This window comes from Papio anubis, chromosome 12 (assembly GCF_008728515.1).
Source record: "Papio anubis isolate 15944 chromosome 12, Panubis1.0, whole genome shotgun sequence".
Classification (NCBI taxonomy): Eukaryota; Metazoa; Chordata; class Mammalia; order Primates; family Cercopithecidae; genus Papio; species Papio anubis.
In genome coordinates this window covers 8,497,650-8,517,298 of record NC_044987.1, presented here as the reverse complement: position 1 = coordinate 8,517,298, position 19,649 = coordinate 8,497,650, and the positions used below count along the sequence as shown (strand labels likewise).

The following is a 19,649-nucleotide window of genomic DNA, read 5'->3' as shown; positions in this document are numbered from 1 at the left end:
GGCACCACCCCTCAGCTGCCTTTACCTTTGTGGGGTGACTTGTTCAGATCCTGAAGCAGTTCCTGGATATTAAAAATGGCAGAGAATGGTGTCTTTCTCTTGGGGAGATGCCAGGTCAACACTTTGATCTGCCCAAGGAGCTCTGACAGCTCCGCCCTGGCAGGCAGACCTCACTTACTCCAGGATGCCCCTTGGGTGCCTTGGCCCTGGTCCCACCCTGCTGCAGAGATTCCTGGGGTGAGCTCCAAATGCAGAACACGGTTCTGGGGTGTATACTGAGCCCACTGAGGCCCTAGTATTTTTCTCTTCACCTCTGACCACCTCAGTGATTTGCCCACAGTGGAGATAAGAGTCTCCGCTTAATTCTATGCCTGGCAGGCTCCTGAAGGTGGAGGTTGGTAGAAAAATACCCACCCCTGAGCAAGGCGGAGGTGGGCAGAGGGAGCCAGGGCCACAGTCAACGCTTTCCTCTTCTGCAAGGAGCCCACCGAGACTTCCCCGGGTCTGTGTGGGAGCAGCCCCTCCCACACCCCTTCCACAGTCCTTGCTCTTTCACCAAATTCTCAGCATAGCCCCATCCCCATCTTCATTGTTTCCAAGCTCCACCCTGTCCTGTGCTAAAAGAGAGAATGAGGCTTCCTCCCATCCACTGCATGACTGATTAAAGGCTCCTAAATCATGAAAGTCCCCATAGTCTTGGGAGTCTGGGGCCTGTCTGTAGACACTGGACCTTCCAAGATTCCCGGCAGCAGCTGTTTGAGGAAGCCAGTGTTTTATCCACGTTGGGTGGGGAATGCTGATTGAGGCCGCTCCCCCCTTCTTTTGGGAGAAAGAGTCTCAGCTTTGCTGCTGTCACCTGCACTTGTGGATTTCCTAGACTAGAAGACAGAGGAAGCTGAAGCGGACAGCAGGCAGAGAGCTGTTCGGAGGGTTTTTATGAGCTGTCCCAGGCCAACCCGGGATTCAGACGGGAGGAGGGTCTCGGTGGGGACATGGCGCCGGGCCTCAGACAGCACGGTGACTCCTGGCCTGCCTGCCCCTGTCTCATCAGGAGGCCATCCTGCAGCGCTACCAGATGAAGGGAGACCGTCTGCGAGTATACCTGCACTACCTGCCCTCCTACTACCACCTGCACGTGCACTTCACCGCCCTGGGCTTCGAGGCCCCCGGCTCAGGCGTGGAGCGGGCCCACCTGCTGGCTGAGGTGATCGAGAACCTGGAGTGTGACCCCAGGCACTACCAGCAGCGCACGCTCACCTTCGCCCTCAGGGCCGACGACCCCCTGGCTCAAGCTCTTGCAGGAGGCTCAGCAAAGCTGAATTAACTCAGGCAGAAGAGCACAGATGTGTGGGATTGGGGGAGGAGTGGGGACAAGATTTTTTATCTCCAAGTGAATTTTCTAAAAATGTATTTTGTACCGGCTTATTCCTAGTAGTGAATAAACTAGTGGGCTCACTCAGTGTGGACAGTGTGGCCTGGGAGGCAGACAGATGGTGGGGGAGAGTGGGTGGGTAGAACCTGTAGGGAAGGCCTTGAGAATGGTGGAAAGTCTCCAGGTGGTGGTTTCAACTGACGGGTGGGAACTGCCCTGGAAGGGTGCCAAAGGCCTTCTCCAAGCCCCAGGGCTCACCGTCCATGGTGGCTTCCTTGTCCCCACTCTGTGCCTCTCCTGTTTGCACTCCTTATTCTGCTCCTCCCCCTCTCCCCTCCTCCTTCCTCTGCCATCCACCTCTCCTTTGAGGAGTTCCCCAAAAAACCAAACTTGGAACCTTTCAGGAAATTATCTATAGAGGTTTCTGATGGCACTTCCTCCTTCCAGCAGTGAGGTCACACCTCCCTGTGAGTCAGTCAACCCTGTTGATAAACTTCTTGTTGACGAGGATAGGGGCCTGGTGCCTGGAAATGGGCGGGTTTTAATATGAATCAGATTATGCAAGCCTGAAAAGCCTGCCTTGCTTTGTTATTTGGTCAGTGAGTCCCCGGCCTTGAGTTTTTATCTCGGCAGAAAGACAAAACAGACTCACATGAAGCAGCCAGAAGATCAAGTGCCAAACAGTGAATCAGCAAAGGGCAAATGATATGGTTGCAGTTGAATACAAAAGCCCGGAGGCGGCTCGGGTTCAAGGCCTATCAGAGGCAGACGTTCAGAGGATCTTGAGACCAGGAAGGGACCTCAAAGCATCAGAGGCTGAAGATCAGTTTAGGGAGCCATCAGGACTTACCTGGGAAGGGTGACACCTGCCACTGCTCAAGCAGAGCAGGGACATGGCTTGTATGGGCGGTCACACAAGTAAACACACAAGGCTTTCTCTCCGGCACACAGGACCAAGGCATCATGCTGCCAGAGGGGCTGGCATTTGCCACTTTGTCAGAGTAGGGCTGTGGATTTTGTGCCTTGCTTGGGAAGCTCTCAGGGATGGCAGGATGGTAGGCTCTTAAGTGACAGCACGGGGGAGGCTTGAGGCACAGTGGGTGGTCCTTACTCTCCATCCCCTGCCTGAGTACCAGGCAGCCTCATTCAGAGACTAGCCTCTGCACGTGCAGGTGGTAGCGCAGGTGCAGCCATCCTGCTTCAGGGTCTCAGGGTCTGCTCTGGACCCCTGTGGCCCTGGGAGAGACTCCTTAGAAACAGCAGAATCACCAACATGGTGAAACCCCATCTCTACTAAAAATAGAAAAATTGGCCAGGTGTGGTGGTGGGCTTCTGTAATCCCAGCTACTTGGGAGGCTGAAGCAGGAGAATCACTTGAACCTGAGAGGTGGAGGTTGCAGTGAGCCACTGCACTTCAGCCTGGGTGACAGAGCAAGACTCCGTCTCAAAATAAATAAATAAATAAATAAAAAAGAAACAGCGGGAAGTGGAGGGTGTGGTCAGAAAGCCTCAGGGACCTGCTTCAGCCTTCAGGGAGTTCGGATGAGGCACAAGGAAGCCACTGGCCTCTACTCAGCCATTCTTCCCTGCAGCTGTTTTTGTTCTGTTTTGTTTTTTTGAGACAATCTCGCTTTGTCACCCAGGCTGGAGTGCAGTGGCGCATCTAGGCTCACTGCAACCTCCGCCTCCCAGGTTCAAGTGATTCTCCTGCCTCAGCCTCCCGAGTAGCTGGGACTACAGGGGTGCACCACCACACCCAGCTAATTTTTGTATTTTTAGTAGAGATGGGGTTTCACCATGTTGGCCAGGCTGATCTCCAAATCCTGGACTCAGGTGATCCACCTGTCTTGGCCTCCCAAAGTGCTGGGATTCCAGGCATGAGTCACGGTGCCCAGCCCCCTGTAGTACTTCAACAGTCCCTAGATTCAGGCAACATGGAGTTGCAGCCAAGGAACTTTGAGGTGGTGACCGATGCAGGGAGGTCTGGCAGAACCAGCAGGATCCATTTCATGGCCACCACACATCTGACTGACTCTTGGGCTAAGCAAATACTTCTGTGGGCAGTGACACTAGCAGCTGCTGGGGTCTTGGGGGCAGGAAGCTGGATAGAGGTCTCCTCCCAGAGCAGTGTCCCGCTTGCAGGAATGCTCCCTAGGTCTCAGTTGTGCCCATTCCAGGTCCAGGGGAAAGAAGTGACCCGCTCCCCCTCTGAAAGCAGATGTGGTGCCGACAAGCAAACACGGGCTCCCTCTCCAGCACCGCCATGGAGCAGAGGGAGGCCTCCCAGTGGAGCAGCCTTTCCCTGCGGCCTGAGCCCATGCCCTCCTGCCCAGCCCCCAGTGGTGCCGCTGGAGGGTCTGGCTCGGTGGCCTCCTGCTGACCTTGCCGTTCCTTCCCCTCCTCTTGTAGCGCCTGGCCCCTGGAGGAAGGTGGATAGGAATTTGACACTGGATGAATAAAGGTTTGAGGGGCAAGAGAGATGGGACAGAGTTCACCCAATGGGACAGACAAGGCTGGGAGTCACAGCAGACGCCAGGCACTCGGGTCTGGAGAGGCAGGGCATGGAGACAGGGACCCACACGCTGGAAGGCTTCTCCACTCCCCCAAGGGGCTGGCCAGTTCTGTCTTCCTTCTGCCCACTCTGTGGGGAGGGGCCTCTCTGGGATGGCATCCCCTGACTCCTCTCCCAGCCTCGTTCATCTTCACCACGGTACGGAAGGGGGCCCCTCTCCAGGCCTCCACTTAACTTTTCTTGTACATGGAAAGACAAGCCTCTGGTAGAAGCCTGGCAAGGGTTCCCCTTCAGAGCCAGTCAGTGCTCTGCTGCTGTAATCGCCAGGTCCCCATGCAGCTCCCTCCCTCAATCCAACCCTCTTTGGGCTTATCACCCTCAAGGTCTAGAGTGTACCAGGGATGGCTGCTCTGCCAAGCCCTGTTGAAACTCCTAAAAGCATAGTCTGTCTTTGTAGGGTGACCTTCACATCAGACTCCTGGGAAACTCAGGATGATAGCTGTGCATATAGTGCCTCCTTTTGTTCCTGTTGGTGAGTTTTCCGCTTTCCCCACTAGACTGAGCGGGTGTTGAGGGCAGGAGCTTTGTTTCAGTTATCTCTGTATCCCTGGCCCCTAAGACACTACCTGGCTCAGCAAACCAACCTTTGAGACAAAGCAACATTATAACACTATGTTCATATAGCAGGTCATTTCATGACCCACGTTCTCACTCCTTTTTACAAAGAAATGCTCAGGATGTCTTGTCCAGCATTATGGAGTGAACGTCAGCTCCAGGAAGCAAGACTTCTGGCCTTTTGTTCACCGTTTCCCCAGAACTTAGGGTGGTGACTCACCTATAAGTGCTCAATAAACATGTGGTAAATGGAGGACCAGAGCTAGGCTCTGAATGAGGCATCCTGGATCTCAGGCAGGGGATGGACAGTAAGGACCCGCCCCTCTACCTCATGCTTTCCTCCTGCTATCACTTAAGAGCCCATCATCCTTCTGTCCTGATCAAGCCACAATCTGCAGCCCTGCCTTGACAAAATGGCAAATGCCAGTGCCTGTCTGGCAGCATGACACCTTGGTCCTGTGTGCTGCAGTGTGCCTCACGTGTTGAACTGTGTGCCCACAGAAGCATGCCATGCCCCCGCTCTGCTGGAGCAGTGGCAGATGTCACCCTTCCTAGATAAATCCTGGACGGCTCCACGACTGGCTTTTAGCCCCAACACTTGGCCTACATTCTTTCTGGCTTGGTTGGAGAAGGAAAGAAGCAGTTGGAGGCATGACTGCTATTGTTCCTTGGCTTCTCTCCGTTTGCCTCAAAGTTTCCTAATAGAGCAAAATTGCTGAGTGGTCTCTATTTATCAACATGAAACAGAAAAATACCATCTCAGGCTCCCCATTCCATGTCCCTGTTGAATACAGATCCCCGAACTGAGAAATAAGAAACAACTACATACGAAGTAATACTTGAAAATGTTTCTCTTGTAATGCTCCCAGACCCAAAACATTTGAATATATTTATTTTATTGATGTAGGTCTGCCAACTCTCCCTTCTCAGGAAGGACTGTTTTTATTCCAAACGTGTATAGATAAGGTTAAAACGTACTTTTTAAAATAAGTAGATAGTGATAATTATTGATAGTTGTTTTTAAAATAGCCTTGCCTAACAAAATAAATGTTGGCAACCCTAAGTGTGTTCTATTATAATATTATTGACATTACATTGAATTTGGAAATCCATGTCAACTTGAAGTTACCAAGTTTTAACCACTGTTAGAAAATAAGCAGGAACGAAATCTGTTTCAAGTGTTTCAATATGATTTAATAAACAGGTTTGGAGCATCTAGCCCCACCCCCTTTTGGTTTTTTTGCAAGCACTTGGAGGCAGAGCTCATGTGGAGCTTACAATTTAGTGAGGAACACAGGCATTAATTACAAAGTAATTACAATGCTGATGAGTGTGTTGAAGTGGAGGGGCTATGAGGCTTCAGTCCCGAAAAGCTAAACCTGCAGACTACAACTTAAAAAAAAAAAAATTATTTAATTGGCAAATAAAAATAGTATATATTTATGGTGTACAACATGATGTTTTGTTATATGTATACATTGTAGAATCACTAAATCAGGCTAATTAACATATGCACTATCTCACATACCATTTTGTAATGCTGAGAACATTAAAATCTCTGCGAGCAATTTTCAAGTATACAGTATATATATATATGTATTTTATTTATTTATTTTTTTTTTTGAGACAGAGTCTTGCTGTGTCACCCAGGCTGGAGTGCAATGGCGCAGTCTCGACTCACTGCAACCTCTGCCTCCCGGGTTCAAGTGATTCTCCTGCCTCAGCCTCCTGAGTAGCTGGGATTACAGGCATGCACCACCAAGCCCGGCTAATTTTGTAGTTTTACTAGAGACGGAATTTCACTATGTTGGCCAAGCTGGTCTAGAACTCCTGACCTCAAGTGATCTGCCTGCCTCAGCCTCCCAAAGTGCTGGGATCACAGGCATGAGCCACCGCGCCCCACCCAGTACATTGTTATTAACTATTGTCACCATGTGGCACAATAGATCTCTGAAACTTCTTCCTCCCACCCAACTGAAAGTTTGCATTCTTTCACCATCTCCCCATTCCGACAGATAACCACCATTCTACTCTCTGCTTCTGTTAAGTTCCACTTTGTTAGGTTCTACACGTGAGATCACGCAGTGTTTGTTTTCTTGTGCTCTAGGCTGGATCTTGGTCATCAGCCCAATGACAAGCAGAGCAAAGGCCCAGAAGTTAGGGAGACCAGGGCTCAGTGTGGCTGGCACTGAGAACTGAGCTTCGAGTGTGGGCCCCCACATACATTTAGGACTCTAGCCAATTTTCCCTTCAGAACCACGATGAAGAAATGAAAGCCAAGGCCAAGAAAATCTTTAATGTTCTGTTCCTCCCCTGTTTGGGAAGCAGAGTGGTCGGATGGCTCCAACAGAATCTGTGCCATAACCAAGTCTCATCTGGGGCAAGTTACATAACTGCTCATGAAATAGGAGTGATCACAGTGCTTCCCCCAGAGGGTTTTTGTGAGGGTTAAATAAGAATTTTGTGGGACATAGTAATCACTCAGTAAATGTTCTGGTCTGAGAGTGACCAAAAGGATGGAACTAGAGATATTTGGGCATGAATGTCTGTGTTCCCCTAAAATTCATATGTGGAAATCCTAACCCCCAAGGCAATCGTGGGGCCTTTGGGAGGTGACTAGGCCATGAAGGTGGGGGGCCCCATTAATGGGATTAGTGTCTCATAGAAGAGATCCTAGAGTCACCCCTAGGCCTTTCCCCTCACTGTGAGGTTACAGTGAGAAGATGACCTGTGAACCAGGAAGCAGGCTGCTGGCATCTTGATCTCAGACTTTCTAGCCTACAGAACTGTGAGAGATTTCTGTAGCTTATAAGCCACCCAGTCTATACTTCGTATAACAGACCAAACAAAGACAATATTAAAAATAACTTCCTGATTAGAAGCGCTATGAAATGCTAGACTACGCATGGAACCAAGAAGTTTCATTTATTTATTTATTATTTATTTATTTTTTGAGACAGAGTCTCACTCTGTTGCCTAGGCTGGAGCGCAGTGGCTCAATCTCGGCTCACTGCAACCTCCGTCTCCCGGGTTCAAGTGATTCTCCTGCCTCAGCCTCCTGAGTAGTTGGGGTTACAGGCACCAACCGCCACGCCCGGTTAATTTTTGTGTTTTTAGTAGAGATGGGGTTTCACCATGTTGGCAGGCTGGTCTCGAAATCCTGACCTTAGGTGATCTGCCCACCTCGGCCTCCCAAAGGCATAAGCCACCGCTCCTGGCCAACCAAGAGGTTTTAAGGAAAAAAGCCATAAACTTTTGGTGGTTAATTGACTGTGGCCCTAAACAGAGGCAGGGGCTGCGTGCAATGACTTCTCAGGATCTCTTTCAGCCTACAGGTTCCTGGAATGCATTTCAGCTAACACAACAACAGTGATGTCCCTTGCTATTGAGAACCCTGGGAACAGCTCAGCTCCATGGTCCAGCCATAGAAATCCGATAAAAATAGGAGCTGAAATACCATCCTGGAGCTGCTATTTTTAAAAGCCTCTGAGATGCTGGATGGGGTGAATCTCTTCCTCAAACACATCTTGCTGTTCCCTCCTCTTGGTGGGCAGGATACTAACGTGGCGCATGAGACAGGAGCTGTTCCACGTTGCTGCTCACACCCACTCCTGCCAGAGAAGGGCCGCAGGGCCAGGGCTTCCCAGGTCTAGATGCACCTGCTCCTCCCTCTGCTCCTGAGGCCCCTCTGGTTGCCCCAGCACAGAGGTGTCCTGCCACTTCCACCAAGGAGAAACACAGGAGAGTTTGGGAGGCAAAGGAAATGGGAATGGAGGCAGCACTGATGGCTTGGAAGGGGCATGTTCCTCAGGTTACCTTGGCCCCACTTTGGCACAGTTAACATCCAAAAGAAATGGTCCCCATGGGCCAAAGCCCTGCTTACCCCATCCTACTGCCTCTTGCTGAGCTGCTCATAATGTGCTGTAGTTGCACCAAAGGGGTGCCTGGGGTCAAAAAAGCACAAGGAGAGGAGAGAGGAGAGGAGAGGGAAAGGAAAGATGGAAAGAAAAGAAAAGAGAGAGAAAGGAAGGAAGAAAGGAAAGAAGGAAGAAAAGAGAGAGAAAGAAAGAAAAAGAAAGAAAAGAGAGAGAGAAAGAAAGAAGAGAAGAAGAGAGAAAGGCACCAGAATTGCTTCCCTCCTGCCCCAAAGATGATATGGCTTCTAGGCAGTGAGCTAAGCTTCTGGCCGTGCTGTTAAGAAACTGGAGGGAAAAGATCATCATGAGTAAGCACATTGTGGCCTAACCTGAGGGGAGCAGAATTACAGTTAGCTTCTGGGCACCTAGTAACCAGGCTTGGGATAAGCTGGGGGAAGGAGGGGGAGAGGCCTGAATACAGCTTATAGGTTAGAAAAGGCATGCCACCTGCATAGTAACAGCACACACTTACATATAGCAAGTTATGCTTTCAAAGCAAATTCGCATCCATTGCCTGATTTAATGCCAACAAATAGGCCCTTCAATAAGCAGTTATTTCCATTTTTCCCCCCTAGTAAGAAAACTAAAGCTATTTAGTGGCAGAGATAGAGTTGGAACTCAGGTCTCCAGGAACAAATGCTGGTTCTTAAAGTTCCATTTTCTGGTAGAGTGACATTTACGTGATTCACGAAAAGAACTGCACACTGTGCTTAGATCTAGTTCATCAAATGGCCAAGTTTAGAGGCTGGGCTGATGCTTGGATCAGTTCTGCCAGATTCACCTAGTTATTGAGGGCAGCTGCTTACTCCCTTTGGGCCAGTTTTCCCATCTGTAGAACAAGGAGGCTCTTCCCTCTTCCTCGACTTGCCCAAGGCAGGGACTTAGTCACTGTGTTCTTTATACCCAGCTTAACTCCAGGCCTGGAGAGGGCATGCAATAAATAGTTGTTGAATGGCTCACGCCTGTAATCTCAACACTCTGGGAGGCCAAGGCGAGCGGATCACAAGGTCAAGAGATCGAGACCATCCTGGCCAACATGGTGAACTCTCGTCTTTACTAAAAATACAAAAATTAGCTGGGCGTGGTGGTGGGCGCCTGTAGTCCCAGCTACTTGGGAGGCTGAGGCCGGAGAATCACTGGAACCTGGGAGGCGGAGGTTGCAGTGAGCCAAGATGGCGCCACTGCACTCCAGCCTGGCGACAGAGACTCCGTCTCAAAATAATCAATCAATAAATAAACAGTTGTTGAATCTATGTTTGACTGATTAAGCCAAAGGAGCCATATTCAAACAAAATGAGACACTGGTGAAATGCCAAACAGCTTCTGCCCGTGCAAGGAATGATTTAGGATGGAGCACAGTCAGCTGCAGAGGAACAACTTGGAGGCAGACTCTCCTTATTCAGCTTATTTGGAGCAGAGCTTCCTGAGTTGGGGGTTCTTGACAGATAAGTCCTACAGCTTCAGCTGCAGCAGGCTTGGAGCTGCCACTTCTCTGAACCCCCTTGCACTTACTGTCAGTTACTCACACCTTGCACTTAGTCACATCCTATCCTGCCTCGTTCTTGAATGGAGTCCATGGTGAGCCTTCTCTGTGCTGCTGGATGGTAAGCTTCCTGGGGACAGGGAATGGGTCTGACACTTTCCTTGGAGACCCTGGCGCTGCCGGCACAAGGCTGTTCACACTTGGGGCTCCGGAAACACCGTGCTGACCTACGAAAGGGACTGGCCTAGGGGGCTGTGGATTGTCCTGCAGGGTGACTTCTGAACTGTTCTGCAGCCTGGGCAGTTCCCAGGTTTATTGGGGTAATGCCTCGGTCCAAGGAACCAGGGTCGGGGGCCCAGGGGTTTCTTCCTGGAGACAGGATGCCTGGCGCCTTCAATAACGGAAAGGAAACTGAGAAACTTTCTGAGGCCAAGATAAAGAGTATGCAAGTGAGGGGTGCAGAGGGAGCAGTTGGGAGGTGGCAGGCCCCAACCGAAGCAGAGGAAGGGCCCACGTCTGGGCCCAGGGGACTGATTGGCTGCCTTGCGTGCATGGGGCATGGGAAGCATAGGCTCCCGGAAGAAGGACCTACCTCCCCTCTGCCTCAGTTTCCCCAGTGAGGGAAGGACACGGTTGCCCGTGCGACAGAGCACTGAACCCTTTCTTGATTTCTCATTGTTCCCGGGAGGGTGCGCATTGGCTGCGCTGGCCATACCCACCCTGGCGCCACTCACAGGCAGCGCCTGCCCTGGCCCTGTGCTCACCCCATCAGGCCTCCTCTTCCGCCTCTCCGCCCCTCCGGCACCCCCGGCGCCCCTGCTCGCCTCCGTCCGGGCCTCGGAGGCGCGCACACCATCCCAAGTCGGTGACCGCGCAGCATCGCCCCCGCCCTTCCCCCCTTCCCCCCTTCCCCCCTCCTCCACCCCGCCCTTTCTCCCCCGCCCGGTAGCTCCTGGGAGTCGGGCCGCCGTGTGCGCAAGCGTGTCCAACCCCTTCCCCGCCCTCAGCCCGAGCCCCGGCCCCCACCTCCCCTGCAGGCGGACTCGCCCGCTCCCAGGCCGGCCCCGCGCCCGGGACAGGGACCGGGCCGAGCGGAGCCGTCGCGCCAGCGCTGCGCCGCCGGTCGGTGCGCCTAGCGGATCGGAGCTGCGCGCGGAACTGTGCTGCCCCGCCCCGCTCCACCCGCGAGGGTGAGTACGCGGCGGCCGTGCGCGGGGGCCCGCGGGGCGGGGCGGGGAGCCGCGGGGTCCTCGGTCGCCTGACCTCAGCCGGCGCCGCGCCTCCAGGAGGGGGTCGGGCCCGGCACGTGGGCGCAGCGCGGGTCGGGGTGGGGCGGCCACAGCCCTGCGGAGCTGCTTTCCGGGGTCCCTTTCCCTGGACCAGATTTTCGCGGGAAGCCGGATCATCTCCGCTCCCATGGAGTGAGCAAGCGGGACAGTCCTGCGGAAAGTTTCCGCCCCCACTCCTCCAGCCCTGCGCCCGGACTTCAGCGGCGGCCCCCACCTCCAGCATCCTCGAACGATGGTTTCTCCCACAACTACCCCGATCAGGTCCAGCTCTTGGGAGCTGACTGTGCTGGAGGTGACAGGCTTTGCGGGGTCCGCCTGTGTGCAGGAGTCGCAAGGTCGCTGATCAGGACCCAAAGGTGGAGTTGTCAGTGGGAGGCCGACAGTGCCCAGAGTCCTAGGGCCAAGTTATGGGGGTCGTCAGGCCTAGGCCACTGTGCCTCAGAGCTGCATGGGTGGTGAGCAGTGGGAGGGATGCGATGGGGGAGTGGGCTCCGCTGTCTGCTGTGGGCGTTTCCTCAGGGGCCTGGCTGGCAGGGACCTCCCGGCCAGCCCAGAACTGCCAACATGTCTGCCAGCACTGCCCCTCCATTCCCAGTCCTGGGGGGAGGCTCTGTCTGGGCAGCGTGAGGCCTGACCTACTGTGGCTGCTTCCTCTGCTCCCCAGCCTGGGTCCCGAGGGCCTGGCTTAAGGGAACTGCTGCCAGAAGGCTGGGAGTGTAGGCAGTGTTCGGGTGCCCAGCTGTGCCCTGTCTGACCTCATGGCCACCCACAGGCTGGCACCCCCACAGGCTTCTTGGGGAAGCCTGTACTTTCCACCGCCGGAGGGAGGTACCGCGTGGAAGCCAGGCTCAGGCGGACTCGTTCTTTGTGAACTTTGGGAACAGGCCTGGTACAGGCTGAGTTCTCACAAGAGACACACACGTGTGTCACTCTCTCCTGAGCTGTGACGGACCCGTCCCCCTCCTCTAGGTCCTGGCCCTGGCATCTGCCAGGGAGATTTTAAATGAGTTGGTATGTGCTAAGTGCTTTGAAAGGCACCTTCACGGAGGAAGAGCTGTATCAATGTTCACTATTGGTAGTATTTCTCCCATGCTGTTACTCTCCAAAGCTGCCCGATAATTCTAGAGCGGGTTCCAGGGACGCGCCGGCTGTTTGGGGCCTAGAAATGAACTCGGGAGGCTGTTTTGCTTGCTGAGAGCTGGTCTGGGAATGCCCCTTGACCAAGCTCGGGTGTCCCGGGTTCCTGGGACCGTTCCCTGCCCTGCTCCTGTGCCCCGCCCATTGTGCTGGGTGGGTGATCTTAGGGCCTGGGCTCCGTCAAGACGTGGGAAGCTTGCCAGGAGTTGGGGCCAGATCCCCCAGACTCCAAGATGGCAGCCGAGGTTGTGAGGGGGCACACATGGAAGGAGAAGTTAGAAAAGTGAATTCGAAATTGCCAGCTTGGACTTTGGGCAGAGTGGGTGTCTTTAGTTGGGGGATAGGTTGTTGTTCAGAGACAACAGGGCCGCTTTCCCTGTGAGTTGACCGCCCAGGCTGAGGTGCCTCCGGACTGTCTTCCCTACTGAAGCAGTGACTGGCCCTCTGCTTCTCAGGAACAGAGTGCGGTGCCCCCGCCAGCCTCCCAACCTCGTTAGACTCCTAGAATCAGTTTTCTGGATAGAACTAAGAATCTGCTCCTTTCTGGACTTTTAATCCCCGGCAGGAGCAGAGGCCAGACCCCCTTTCTGTGCTCCATCTTGAGGTGTCATTCTGTCCTTACTCCCCACTGGCCGCCATCTGCCCTTGCCTTGGGGGCTACCCCAGGTCTGACTTGGGCACGTTCTCTGGGTCCCTCCTCAGAGGCTGCTCCAGGGGTTGTCCCAATGGAATTGGGAATTCTTCTCAGAATGGCTCAAAGCTTTGCACCACCTGTTGGAGGGAAGGGATCCCTCTAATACAAATGTTTCTATGCCTGCCAAGTTCCAGACCCTGGGCTGATAGGGAAAGGAGCTGGCTGAGGGACCCTCAGGGGATGGAGAGGGAGCTTGGGCTACAAGTGGGGTCTGAAGTCCAAGCCTACAGATTGCTATCTAATCAGCCACCAGAGCCTAGCCCAGCTCCTGGCTTCTCGGAGATGGACCTTGGATGCTGGAGGTGGGGCAGTCTGGCAGTGCAGGGTGGGACACCCCAAGTACACAGCCACTGCTTCCTGCCCCCTCAGTTCAGTCGCACTGGGCCGGCTGGACGTTTCCCAGCAGCAGGCCGCTGTAGGTGGTTTAGCTCCCGCTCTGTGTTCCCCTCACCCTGGGATCCTCCTTCCTTCTCAAGACCCACGACCTTGACCTGAAGCTTTTGGTTGCCGGGAGGAAATGGTGAGTGCAGGCGGATTTGGGTGACTGTTGTCATTAACCCCCTCTTCTTTGTTGCCCCCTTCCCAGAGGTGTTCAGTGCTACTGTATGAGTGTCCTAAGTGGCCCTGGATGGGCTACTGGCTGTCCCTGGCCTCAGAATCACCCCTAACCCCTGCCACATTTCGGGGATGGAGGTGTGTGAATGATGTCCTTTATTCTGCAGACTGAGGAAGTGGTCAGTGTAGCTTCACGTGGTAGCAGCAGCATGCGATGTCCAGGCCCTAGCCAAGTGTTTGTCCGCCTCCGACCGGAGCCCCTGAGCCCTGCAGGGGCTGAATTTCCCCCCAAAGAGTTGCTTGGGTTGTTGCTTTTCGGAGTTAGAGGGTGTGAGCCTCCAGAGCTGTGGGTTTTTAGCGTAGGCCGAGCCCTTTACCTGGGACCTACAGCCAGGCCACAACCCCATCTCTGTTCCCCTGCGTCTCACACTGCCCTGCAGAAAGATGATAGGATTGCCCTAGATGGAAGCCCTGGGTTCCGCTGCTGGCCCAGCAAGGAGGAGGTTGCTGCTGCTTGCGCTGAAGTGAGGTGTGGGTCTGGCTGGGCCTTCAGTTTCCCACCTGGGCCTTGATTGTGAGGAAGGCCTGGCTGCAGAAGCCCAGAAACACCTGAGTAGGAGAGTCCCTTTGTCCCACCTGCAGCTCATTCAAGCCTGTGCATGGGGGTTGGGGTCCTCAGGATCTTGCTTTCCTGTTTAGGGGAGGCAGCCCCAAAGAGTGCTGGGACCAGTTTGGAGAGTGCTAGGGCATGCTGGTCTGCAGCGACCCTACTTGTGCTCTGCGTCCTCTGCCAACTGCAGCATAGGTGAACAGCTGTCCCCATAATGAAAATGGCCTCAGCAAATAACAAAAATATTACCGTTTAGCAATCAGGCACTTATTAAAAACCTGGCTCAATAAACTTAAAAAAAAAAAAGATGTGCTAGACGCTTTACATCACTTCATGTGAGCCTCACACAACCCTGTAATTAAGCCCATTTATAAATGAAGAAATGGAGGATTGAAGGATTAAGTTACTTGGCCAAGGTCACATAGCTCGTAAGTAGCAGAGCTAGAACTCAAATCCAGGCCTGCTTCCAAAACCTTCACTTTTCAGCCCAGTTCTCAACTGCCCCCTGGAGTTTGCTCATTTTGCCTGATGAAGAAACAGATCCCAGCTCAAAGGTGTGAAGGGGTTTGCTCAAGGCCACAGTATATTAGTGTCAAAGGTGGAACACAAACCCTGGGCTCTGAGTGCTCTCCCGAACCCTACATCCTGGCTGGGCCCGCACCCTGAGCACAGGCTTGTCCGCTTTCTCGGTTGGGCAGGGTGAGGCAGGACAGGATTCTCCTCCCTCCTTCCTTCCTCCTTCCCTCCTTCCCAGCGGGCCCTCCCAGCCCCCCAGCCCCCACCTCTGCTGCTTTCCCTTGGCAATTGCTTCCATCTGGCCTGCCTGCAGCTCCTATTCCTTTGGAAATGTGGCTGCCGCCCACATGACTGCAAGGCAACCACGGCCACACGTGGGGAAGGGGAGGGGCCTTATGGGGTCTAAGCACAGGGAACCCAGCCAAGGTGGCTGCTCCCGGCATCTGGCATCCTGAATTCCTGCCAGGCAGAAGCACCTTGGCTGCCTGGCCCTCCTTGATGCCTGTCCTGGGCTGGCTCAAGGCCAGAGAGGCTCCCAAAGACCCAATTCTCCTTCCAACATGGTGAGCTGTTTCGCCCACAGACAAGCTCCGCACCAGCAGCCCTCCCTGTCTCTTAGAGGTTGCTCAGGTTGGGGGAGGGATTCCTGGCAGGAGAGAATTAGGGGCCAGCCGGGGTATACCCTGGATTCCCACTGGGTTCTGATCATTTGGAGGGAAGTCGTGCAAGGGACTGACGAGGGCAGAGGCTGAGGGATCCGCGGAGTTCTGGGCAGGCGAGGAGGCGGCTGACTTGCTTCATGACTATAGGTATGCGCCACCACACTAGGCTAATTTTTCTGTTTTTTGTAGAGATGGGGTTTTGCCATGTTGCCCAGGCTGGTTTTTGTTTGTTTGTTTGTTTGTTTGTTTGTTCGAGATGGAGTTTTGCTCTTGTTGCCCAGGCTGGAGTGCAGTGGCGCGATCTCGGCTAACTGCAACCTCCACCTTCTGGTTTCAAGTGATTCTCCTGCCTCAGCCTCCTGAGTAGCTGAGATTACAGGCCTGCGCCACCATGCCTGGCTAATTTTTGTATTTTTAGTAGAGATGGGGTTTCATCATGTTGGTCAGGCTGGTCTCGGACTCCTGACCTCGTGATCCACCTGCCTCGGCCTCCCAAAGTGCTGGGATTACAGGCGTGAGCCACCGCGCCCAGCCGAGCGTGTCTGGCTTGTTCACTGGTATATATTCTTAATGCCTGGAATGATGTCTAGCAAACAATAAGCGCTCAATAGATTCTTGTGTGATGAGTGATGGAAATGCAGCTCAGGTAAGCTAATTTGTCTTTGCTGCATCTTTATTGTGCTTCCTCCTTCTCCCAGGGCAAAGGGAAAAAGTTTCCCTTTTGCCAGGTGAGCTGTTTGCCAGAGAAAGGTCTGGCCCCAGCTGTGTGCTGCCACCTCGGGGGTCTCTGTTCAGACACCAGAGAGGCAGGCAGGAGTCCAGGTGAGGATGGGCAGGAGCTTGTCCCCTGGGGAGTGCATGCCCCGTTCCACCCACCCCAGGGTCAGCTGGCCACATTTCTCTGCCCATCACCCCTCCCCGGTAACCTTCAGATCCCTGCAGACGGGTCCTGACCTCAGCTCCAATCCCTATGTCAGTCCTCTCCTTATTTGAGGCCCAGGAAAGGTACCCCTATGGTGGAACCCTCACTTGGGCGGCTCTCAGGAGTGACGGCTTTGGAAGAGCGAGGGGTTCACCCACATTTGCCTCCTCCTGAACAGCTCCACTTTTATTCCTTGTACATACTGCTTTTCCACTTAAATTTTGTTTGAAAATGCGACAGAGGGTTTCTTGGCTTTAATTTTTTTTTTTTTAAACCCCCTTTGAGCTCTAATTGTGACCCCCGTGGTTCTCATTTTCTGGTAGCATGCCATGTATGATCTCACCTCCTCGCCTTTGCTTCCACAGCCCCCTCACATGGCTTGGGCATTGCTGGTAATGACCTTGCTAGACTGCAAATGTCCTTCAGTATCAACTGAAGTCCCAGTGCTGGGAAGCTGGCCACCCAGCACCGGCACTTCCTCCCGCTGCATTCTCCACTCCCTGTAGGTCCCATGCCTGTGGCAGGGAGGGAACCCTGTGCTGGGGTGACCCCAGCATGGACCTCAGTGGGGCTCAGGCTGAACCAAAGGTAGGTGGTTCTGGGGGTAGTACCCGAGGTGGTGGTATGGAGCTGTGAGATTTGTATTCCTAGAAGCAGGTTGGAGGCTCTCAGCCCTTCCCTGCATGCATAGCCTTGGGTACAGCCGCAGCCTGCCGTTGTAGCCTCCGTTTCCTTCTCCTAGAAATTAACACTTTTTTTTTTTTTTTTTTTTTTTGGAGACAGAGTCTGGCTCTGTTGCCCAGGCTGGAATGCAGTGGTGTGATCTCGGCTCACTGCAACCTCTGCCTCCCGGGTTCAAGCGATTCTCCCGCCTCATCCTCCCGAGTAGCTGGAATCACAGATGTGTGCTACCACACCTGGCTAATTTTTGTACTTTAAGTAGAGGTGGGGTTTCACCATGTTGGCCAGGCTGGTCTCAAACTCCTGACCTCAGGTGATCTGCCCACCTTGAGCCTCCCAGAGTGCCAGGATTACAGGAGTGAGCCACTGTGTGTGGCCAACACTTTTTTTTTTTTTTTATAGAGAGACAGAGTCTCACCCTGTTGCCCAGGCTGGAGTGCAGTGGCACGATCTCAGCTTACTGCAACCTCTGCCTCCTGGGTTCAAGCAATTCTTCTGCCTCAGCCTCCCAAGTAGCTGGGATTACAGGTGCCCACCACCATGCCTGGCTAATTTTTGTGTTCTAATAGAGATGGGGTCTCACCATGTTGGCCAAGCTGGTCTCGAACTCCTGACCTCAAATGATCCACCTGTCTTGGCCTCCCAAAGTGCTGGGATTATAGGCGTGAGCTACCGTGTTCGGCCTGGCCAACACTTCTTAATAAGATAACATTTCAGATAACATCCAGTGCCTGGAATCCAATACTCTATAAATGCTGGCTGGTGTGCTTTTCTGGGATTCCAGGGTGGGGTCCAGAGACTGAAGAGGGTCTATCTACTTTCTGGTCCAGGGGAAGAGGGGAAGGTGGCTCACTAGGAGCTGTCCTGGCATCCTTTGTCCCTGTCCACTTACCAGTTATGTGACCCCAGGCAGGTCTTACACTCTGGTACTCAATTAGCATCTGTGTTAATTGGGATAAGAGTATCTGCCACATCTCACAGCCTGGTGATGGGCAAACAAAACAAACATTTTTCAGGCTGGGAGAGGCCTCAGAGGTTGGCTGTCATTTGGCAATCGAGGGAGCAGACACTCAGAAAAGTAACTTAGTTGTTCAAGGTCACAGAGCACCTCTCTCACCACAGGCAGGGAGCAGGTGATTGGGCTGAGGCTCAAGAGTAACCCTTCTCTCTCTGCCTCTCCAGCCCCTACCTCATGCCTGGCCCATTCAGCTGGTCTGTTCTCCAGGCCCCTAGGACTGGGTGGGCTAAGATGAGCAGTCTAGAAATCCCTCCCCAGCTGGGCTGGACTGAATGGGGGGGCTGGCCGAGGAGTGGGTGTTGATGGAGCGTGGGAGGTTGTCCTCACAGGCAGTGTGGGCCGTTTCTCTAGACCTCCTGCCCCCATCTCCTTCCTGTCCCTGTTTGAGCTGTGCTCTTCCTCTTAAGTCCCTTTCTGCCTGCCTTCCCTTTCCACCCCTAGATTTCTTACCATCTTCAGTGATCTCTCTTCCTTCCTTTCTGCCTCCTCTGAGTTCTCTCCTTGCCCTTGCTTCTCTGATCCGCCTTCTTTCTCCAGCCTCAGCATTCAGGTTGTCCTCATAGTGGAACCGGGACTCTGGGGGTGGCCGGGTTGGGTTGCCTGGGTCTGGGGATGTTCAGGAGAGCCTTCATTGGGAGCCCGTGGGAGCAGGAGTCAGCTCCTCCTGTTGGCAGCTCCAGCATTTTCGAATGAAAATGGCTCCTCCAGGAGTTGAGTTTGGCGAAGAGGCAGTGCCTGCCCAAAGTACGCAATGCGTTTATCGTTAGCTGAGCTCCCGGGCCCTCATGCAACTCTTTGGACATCTTCCTGCAAGAGACGGTGGGATCTCATCTTTCTGGGGCCTGAGGGTCTCCAAAGATGGGCTGAGCTTCCCTAGCCTGGGACCTGAACCCTCCACCCTCCTCTCTCTTGAGCTCTTTCTCCCAGGGGAACCTGCTTGAATGAGGGAAGCTGGCCAACACAGAGAGATTTCTACTCGCAGACCCCATTGAGGTGAGCACACAACAGTGTGCTATGCTAGGGTCTGGATACACTCCCCGCCCTCCCAGGCCCGGCACGGTGCTGCCGTGCCCCAGCCCAGAGCTTGCCTCTATTGGCTTTGTGACCCTGGCTTTGTACTGTGGCTTTGTTCTGCCTTAGGGACCAGCTGGTCCCCTGCTGTGGTTCCACACAGTGGAGATGATCCCTGACCACCCATTCAGCTGCCTGGCAGTCCTGGAGCAAGTGTTTGTCCCCCATCTCCCAAAATGGAGGGGTTGAGGGGCTCCCTGCCCGGAGTCCCAACCCTGCCAAGGCAAAGGGAATGGGGAACAGCTGTGTTGGCCGATTCCAGCTCCATATGGATTTGGTTTGACAACAAAGCTCCCTCTGTGTGTTCCCAAGCCCCTTACATAACCGGGGGCTGTGGGCAGAGGAGGAAAGGAGGAGGAGGTGGAGATGGGAACCAGGAGACACCAGGATGGGATGGCTGGAAAGGACACAGGGACCAGGAGGAGAGGGCAGGAGATGAGGGCCAGAGAGGAGGAGAGAGTGGGAGCAGGAGGGGAAAGTGCTGGTCTTGACCTCCCAGTTCTACCTCCTGCTTCCTGGGGAGGGGAGGGTGGAGGCCAGCCACCTACCTCTGCTTGTGGATGCTTTGCCTTCTTTTCTTTGGACCTTTCTCACG

General features: G+C 53.8%; 1 protein-coding gene across 1 annotated transcript in view; it reads left to right on the top strand.

Annotated features, from left to right (window-relative positions):
• Positions 1-1,459, top strand: part of LOC116268623 (m7GpppX diphosphatase-like) — a 39,824-nt gene extending 38,365 nt beyond the window's left edge. Inside the window, 2 exon segments of the mRNA XM_031653885.1 lie at positions 1,052-1,285; positions 1,287-1,459. Coding sequence (XP_031509745.1) covers positions 1,052-1,285; positions 1,287-1,319 — 267 coding nt within the window. The 3' untranslated portion in view covers positions 1,320-1,459.
• Positions 1,460-19,649: the final 18,190 nt, after the last annotated feature.